Genomic DNA, 7,939 nt, shown 5'->3' with positions numbered 1-7,939 from the left:
GGCAGGCAGGGCGGGCCGGCTCCTCCTTGGGGCTCTCGCTGCGCTGCTTCCTCCGCGGGGCCGCGCACCGCAGAGCGCCGGGCTGCGGGGCTGCCGAGCCCGCAGGGCAAGCGCGGCTGGAGCCAGTCCTGCCCCGGCTCGGCATGGCGCGCCGTCCGCTGCTCCGCCGTGTTTCTCTCGCTCCGTTCCCTGTGCGCCGCTGCACCCAGGGGAGGAGGGCCTCTGGCCTCCGTGCGTGCCGCCCCGTGGTCCGGCTAACGCGGCTGTGCTTGCAGGTGTGGTTTCAGAACAGACGGGCCAAATGGAGGCGGCAGGAGAAGCTGGAGGTGACCTCCATGAAGCTGCAGGACTCACCCATCCTCTCCTTTAACCGCTCACCGCAGGCGACACCCATGGGTCCTCTCAGCAGCAACCTGCCCCTGGAGACGTGGCTCAGCCCGCCTGTGCCCAGCAGCACGGCCCTGCAGACCCTGCCCGGCTTCGTGGCCTCGCCGCAGAGCCTGCCCGGCAGCTACACGCCGCCGCCCTTCCTGAACTCTCCAGCAGTGACCCATGCGCTGCAGCCCCTGGGGGCCATGGGGCCGCCGCCGCCTTACCAGTGCGGAGCCACCTTTGTGGACAAGTTCCCCCTGGACGAGGCAGACCCGCGCAACACCAGCATTGCTGCCTTGCGGATGAAGGCCAAGGAGCACATCCAGTCCATTGGCAAACCCTGGCAGACAATCTGAACTCCCTCTTTGGCACCTGGGAGAAACCCATGGGGAAGGCCGGTCCTGGGACACCCAAGGGATGCTCTTGCCCTGCTCTGGCTCCCCCGGACGGCCAGGCAAGGGAGGGCTGTCCCTTCCACCAGCCTTCCCCCCAGCCTTGAATTGCTTTGTATTTTGTGGTCCTTTTAATTCCCTTTTCCACATGCCCTGCAGAGTTAGGGGCCTGATCATAGCTTAGGAAAAAAAAAAAATCTCTTTTGCTCTCCCTCCTTGGCTGGACACTTTAGTTGCAATAAAAGCTGCAGTAGGGCGAAGAGCTGTGTAAGGTGACTGGGAACCAAGGCCTGCGTTACCTGGGAAGGGTTTTCTGCTTTTGCACCATTAAATGGCACGACCTGCATGAGGCTGTGCATCGTGTTTATGCACCAAATGGGCTGCTCGGGCCGGACTCTCCGCTGCCTGTGACGCACAGAGGGGTGGGACAGCCCTGGCTGTGGGCCCTCCTCTCTCCCCCTCCAGCAGCAGGACCCAGCCCAAACTGGCTGTGAGCACTGGGGGCTGGGGGCTGCAGCCCCGTGGCAGGGAGTGCACCCAGCTCCCTGCTCGGCAAGGAGGGTCCAGGGCCCTGGCAGTCCATGGGCCAGGCACAGCGCTCCCGCAGCTCCCCTTGTGGGGCAGCCCCGGGTTCGGGTAGGCTTTGCCCACCCTTGCCCCAGCGGGCCGAGGTTGGTGCCAGTCCCCTGGCCCTTGCTGCCTCCTTGGAGAAGGGGACCGGTGGATGCTGCAGGGTCCTGTGTGCCCGCAGCCCAGCTGCCGGCGGGGGCAGATGGGCGGTAGCTGACAGGACACTGGACCCCTGGCTGGGTGGCTGGAGCTGTCGGAGGGGACCCACTGGGTGCGTCCTGCCCGGGGCAGCTGCCCAGCGCAGCCCCCTGAGGCTGGCATGGCACTGGGCCGTGCTCGCTCGCTCCCCTGCCCAGCCGGTGCCCATCGCCAAGCTGCCGAAACTAAAACTGCGGCATCTTTCTTTTCCATTATCTCTGTTACTGCCTGTAATGGGGCTGAGAAGCTGTAATGAAACACCCCTTCTCCTCCACTGGGCACGGGGTGCTCTACACACTCTGGAGGTTGTGGCAATTAACGTTTCTCATTAGGGAAGAGAGAAGGATGCACAAGCGCCCTCATTGTGTCCTGGGGATGATTCAATGCAGACTGGGAGACCTCTCCTTTCACCATTTCCCACTCGTTGTGGCCAGACAAAGGCGGCGTCTAATTATATTTTCACAATCTGTGCGTATCTTTTAAGAGTCCTGTCAGAAACAAGTATGTCAGCTTTGTTCAGCTTCACTTCAGAGAGGTTTTTAACCTTAGACAGCAGTTTCTAAACATCCCTTCACAGCCTTCTCCACAGCAGCCCCCATCTATTGTCTGGAGAGCTTCTTTTACAGATAATAATGGGAATCCCTCTATTTTGAAACGCCTTTTCCTCTATCCCCGGCCTCCCTGCAGATCCAACCTGTTTCCCTGGACCAGAGCACACGCTGTGCCCAGGCCCCCAGGCTTCCCTTCCCTGAGCTGTGCTGGTCCAGGGGGGCACAGGGAGGCCCAGTGAGTGGTACCCGCTGGATTCAGGGGGGATGTAGCCCTGCTTGGGCCGGACCCTGCTGTTGAGCTTTGGCCCTGTCAGTGCCACCGTATGTGTGTCCGTGGTGGTGCCCAGCCTCCCCTGCACACAGCTCTTTGCTTCATCGGCAAAGTGCCATGCTGGTCAGGAAAAGAAAGTGCTCTTGCTGTCAGGAGCAGAGACGAGCTAACTTCTAGTAAGGAGACCTGGGTAGACTGGGCAGAGGGGAGGAGAACAAAAGCTGTACTGCTTCAGTTTTTAGGTCTTGTTCCAGCGGTCCTTTCATAGGTGAGCTTTGCATCACCAGGGATGCTGGGCTTGCAAGAAGGCACATCCCTGGTGGCTGTGAGGGAAGGATGTCTTTTGGTGTGCTTGAGAAGTGCCTGCACACTCTGGGCTGTGTCAGTAACAGACACACACTAAAATGACTGCACAGGCTCTGCACACTCTTCCTCCTCGAGGGTAGGAACAATCCCCCTTGTCATTATTTGGCTGCAGTCCATCTGCAGCTCTGATGCTGAAAACCCTCTTGCATGTGAGCACATTTAACTGTTGCCCAAAAGCTCTTACCTGTGCTTATTGCTCATGATTAACAAGCAACTCCCCAAGATTTCAGCAGTGCTCTTCCACATTTTGACGCTGCTAGCCTCCCTCCTTGTTGCCTCCAGTTCTTCTGTGTCCTGTAAAGCCATTGGAAGTACCCCCCCGGACTTTTTGATCAGCACTGTAACCAGCACTGGCACTTGGTTACTTGAGATAGTTTAAGACTAACAGTAGATAAAAACACAATGACAGGATAGCAGAAATAGCAGCTGAAGACACCTGTTCACTTTTATTAAGCTCCTGATCCAACACCTGCGAGCAAAAAATGAAAGATTATGTCAAGCTATGGTGATTGTTCTTTTATTGACATATTAAGCACGTCTTTTGTTATACATTGTACATGTGAACCCTGTAATGGATAAGCTGTGTGCAGTCATGTCCTTCAAGGAAAGCTATGAGTTTATTGCTAAAAATAAATATTTTAACCAGCTAAACGTAAGTGGGTACAGACAGGTAAATATTTTTCAAACAAATAAAGGGACAGAGGCATGTGCAACCTTATATCTTTCTTGTACCCTGTCTAGTTTTCTGTGTTCCTACACTTTCTTTCAAATTGTCCCATTCCATTTTAAAAGCTCATTTGTTCACTTTGTTGTAAATATCTTCTCCTTCTTAATTGGGTGCTGAGTCTAATAATCCTGCCTCGGCTTGTTAACTGTACAATAGCAGTCAGAGTTAATGACCCATTAGTGATTAATTCCTTAAACAGCATCTAATTGCTCACTGTAAAACCTTTTCTTAAAACTGGATTAAATCATCTAGATCCTTAACCACTTCTTTACTCTAACTTTGCTAAGGCTATTAGCCTGGCCTTTTCTGAGTGATCTATTTCTTCTTTTGCTTAAACTGTATTAGCAAGACAGTATTTTCAGTGTCTATATTTGACTTCTTTGCAACATCTGAACTTCTAAGGAAGGATAATACTGATAAAAGTCTGCCAGTGAAAATGTTAAGAAATTTACTCCTTTGCAATGAGATAATTGCAGACAGTGAACATTGTTATGCTAACCGTGGCATACCACCTTTTGGGAGAGAGGTGGACTTGTAGGACAGGGTTTGTCAGCGGTCACAGCTACTCATGGAAGTGTGTAGGCTTTGGTGGGTGAAGCTGTAAATACTTCTTGGAGTTTTCCCAAGAGTAACTCGGTCTTCGCTCAGTGTCCTGATATTCAGTCGGCAAGGGCTGCCCCAAGAGACTCATGGGAGGGTTGCTACATGGAGATGAATCCTTGCTACCCTTCCATGGGCACGGATCCCTGCTCCAGGGGGTACTGCACCTCCCTTCTCAACACGGGGCAAATGACTAGTGAGGAGGGGCTAGCCTTGCTGGGAATGGGAGGCAAGACAAGTTGTGCCTGCTGCCAGTCAAACTGGACTCTCCCATCGTCAAAGAGGCCTTGGGGAGGGCAGCCAGTGTCAGAAGCTGAGGAGCTCTTTCCCCTTTCTTTCTCTGTTGTATTTCACTGGGAGAACAGGCTGAACTAGGACCCTAGCTGTGTTTGGAAAGCCTAGTTCACTCCCAGGTCAATCCTACATGACCAGTCTGAGCTTCCTGGTTTTTTAATCAGGGAGAGGATGGATGGATATACATTTCTTTATATTATGCAAACCACTAAATTGTCCGCTTTGCAGTTCCTTCAAGGTTCTGGAAAAGTAAAACCAAATCACCATCTCTGCATCTGCTTCAGCTGTAGCAATGTCTCCACTGGCAAATGAGGTTAATCCTGGGTGATTTCTCATTAAGATGTGAAATGCAGTGGGGTAGACTGTTTTTCATGAGAAGTCTTTCCATTAGGCCTGGCTGTCTTTGCCCAGCCCAGAAATCCTAGGCTTAACATACAGAAGTGTAAAGTTTTACACAGGTCAGTAGTGTGAGCTATGCAGGAGAGAAGACAATTACTATAAAGAGCTTTGAAGATCTCTGAATTGATAATTATGAGGAAAATGCCATCGTGAAGCTCGATCTCAGTGGCACCATTTCTCAGCAGAAAGTGTATTCTAATCTTTCTTCCTTCCCACCCCTGTTCAAAATCCTGTCAGTATTCAAGAAAACTAGCAAAGACACCTGACCTATTTAAGCCAAGGAGAGTTTTGACATGGAGTTCAGCTCAGTTGCTTTCCAGTGGAGTAAGACTGGCTCTCTGTTCAGGACTGACCCTCAGTCCCTGCTGGATGGGGTCAGGAGAAGCTGTCGTCCCCTCTGGAGCAGCGGGCCGGCCACTGTGTTTGCTCCATAGCCACGACGTGTCACAGCCCCTGTGAGCTGAAAACACACAAGAGTTCAGTCACAGTTTAAATTTCTGTTATGAGCTGTTGGAGTTGAGGGCAATAGTGTTCCCTTCCCCTGTTGAGGACACGTCAGTGTCTGCAGGTGAGATGGAGAGTTGAAAGATCTTCTTTCCATCTGCCTCAGCTACATCTGGCAGGGATTTCAAGTATCTGTTCAAAGCTCCTGGCAACATCTTTCCTCAGTTCAGTCTGTTGGGACATACAAAGTCCAACTCCAGCAGGCTGCCTTCAGCTACGGTGGTTTTGGGCTGGACACTCAGGTTCATTCTTTCATGCAGTCAGCATCTTCCTGTGTCACTGATGCCATGGGTTATAAACCTTGGGACTTTATCAACTTCATTCAGTAGTTTGTCAACCACAGGGTACCCATTTACAAAATCTTATCATAGGAGAAAATAGTGGAATGAAACAAAGGAGAGCAGAATGAAAAGCTGGTTAGACCAGGATGCTGGTCACTCTGATAACATTACCAGTTTTTCTGGTAGAATGAATATTGTGTCTCCTCTCTCTGAGCATCTCTGTATTCTGCCAATGCATGATGTGAAAAACTGGCTGACATTTGGCAGTCATCCGTCCGTCATATGACATTTCTGCCCCACTAAGAACTGTGAAACCAGCTCTGAAATGTTTGTTTCTGTGTAGAAATGCAGTTAAAGTCAGCTAGGCAAGACATTCAGGAGGGAGTTTAAATGGAGGCAGCAGAAATTTGTGTGGAGGCGAGAAGATGTAAGAACTGAAGCTTTGGCCACTGATACAGCAGGGAGCGTTGGGGTAAACAAAACAGGATGGTGTTACAGCTGCTGACCAGTGCAGGTAGGTCAGATACCCCTCCTTTGATGCCATCTCAGCGAAGAGGCAGGTGCAGGGAGTAAAAGACAGGCCCTCTGGGTGAATACAGAATGTCAGTGAGGGGGTGCTAGTTTTAAACAATGCTTTTAAAGAAAGGGCTCCTCAGGAAGACTGGCTCACCAGCAGATTGTTCTTGCTCAGATGCCTCTGCTGGCTGCAGCGTGACTCAAAACCAGGATGGCTTGTATGGCAGGCAAACCTGCAGTTGTTCATGGCTTCATAGTTTATGATGAACCGGTCATAAACATGCTGCTCCCCCATCCCTTCCCCGTAACATCCTAAAAAATACCCTTCCAGTTTATTTGATGCTGCCTTTCTGGGATAGGGGAGTCCTGCTTATATGCAGAGAAACTGAGGCACAGAGAAACAAGACTCACCCAGGCTCAGACAGGGATGGCATGACCAAGTTACCTCATGCCTTTAGTGCCATTTGAGACTCCATCAGGCAGCATGAGCCATCCACACATGCCTGACACACTACACGGGCTCTGCAAGAGACCCCCTACTCTTTCAGTTTGATAGCTGGAGGCCAAGGATGCTAACAGCAGTAGATGCCTGTGCTTAGCACCCCACCTGGAGTCTGTACAAAGATCTCTCCAGTCTTCAAATAGTGCTTTGGCTTCTGGGCCAGGCTTCTTCCCTCTTATTTCTGGAGTGTGCAACACACACACACACATTCACTCCAGCAACTTTGGCTGCATGAAGACTAAAGCCAGCTTCCCAAGCACCTTTTTGTGGTGCCCCTCTTATTTCGCTCAACTCCTTCCTTCGCTCTGCCTTCATCACTGCCAAGCTTGGGCAGGGGAAGGTTGATTCAAATGTGTGAGCAAAGCTTTCCAGGGATGGCCTAGTATCCCTGAGGGTATGTGATGCTGGCTGAGCTGCTGCACACTTTGTGTAATGCGGGTAATCTGCACCTTGCTGGGGAACTGAGAGCCTGCCCTCCACTCTGCCCCAGAAAGAGCTGTTTCCTGCTTCTCCTGCCCTTCTGGGGATTCCTCCTACCTATTGCCTTTCTGAGCAGCTTTCCTTCTGGGTCTCCTGGCAAAGCACTTTGGTATAGCTGTCCCAGTGGGGCTCTGCACTGAGCCAAAATCAAACCACTTGATGGCAGAACCCAGACTGCACCTGAGCTTTCTCGCATGGCCTTTTTCACAGATCCTTCCTCCAGGATGGAAAAGGGTCTTGGAGGGAGGGAAGGAAAGACTGGCACACCACACGAGCAGGGGGGGGGGTTTCTGATGTGCTAATCCTAACTCCTGGCAAGACGTCGCATTGTCTTTAGGCAAGGTGGCAAATAGGGACAAAAAGAGAAAGGCAAAATTGAAAAAGAGCATTTTTGAGTTATAAAAATCCTGGGACAGCAATTAAATACACTGGGTATTCCCTCTGGCTGGCATAGGTTGGGATGCCCACTGAGATAAATGAGATTTACCCTGGAACTCAGAATATCTGAGATGAAGCGTGCAGGTAATCGCTAGTAGTCTGACTGTATACCCAATTGGCACTACAGTGCCTTATTCTCCACGGTGTTGGATGAGAGGGCTGCAGGGCACGCACTTGGCCATCAGTCAGTCCTCACCTTCGTTTACCACTGCTCTGGGAATAAGTCAGCGCTGAACCGCTACAAGAGGAAATGAAAAGTGGAATTAGAGTTGCGTAACGGGTCACAGACGAGAGATTAAAGTGACGCGTACGATGCATCGGTGCCGTGCGTGCATCTGGGCAGCAGCCTGGCACCCAACACATGCGGTGCGCCCTCGGCAAGGAAAAGGGACGCGCCACGAAGCCGGAACGGGGGAGCAGCTCCCCGCGCTCCCGCACCGCCGGCCCCGGGGCCGCGGCTGCTTCGGCGGCGGCGGCG

At 51.9% G+C, this 7,939-nt stretch overlaps 1 protein-coding gene across 1 annotated transcript in view; it reads left to right on the top strand.

Annotated features, from left to right (window-relative positions):
- Positions 1–814, top strand: part of RAX (retina and anterior neural fold homeobox) — a 1,106-nt gene extending 292 nt beyond the window's left edge. The window contains exon 2 of the mRNA XM_010583072.1: positions 276–814. Coding sequence (XP_010581374.1) covers positions 276–728 — 453 coding nt within the window. The 3' untranslated portion in view covers positions 729–814. The remainder of the gene's footprint in view (positions 1–275) is intronic.
- Positions 815–7,939: the final 7,125 nt, after the last annotated feature.

Source organism: Haliaeetus leucocephalus, unplaced genomic scaffold (genome assembly GCF_000737465.1).
Source record: "Haliaeetus leucocephalus isolate CR32 unplaced genomic scaffold, Haliaeetus_leucocephalus-4.0 Scaffold866, whole genome shotgun sequence".
In the NCBI taxonomy this organism is placed as follows: domain Eukaryota; kingdom Metazoa; phylum Chordata; class Aves; order Accipitriformes; family Accipitridae; genus Haliaeetus; species Haliaeetus leucocephalus.
The sequence above is the reverse complement of the archived record's forward strand: the minus strand, read 5'-3'. Positions and strand labels throughout refer to the sequence as shown.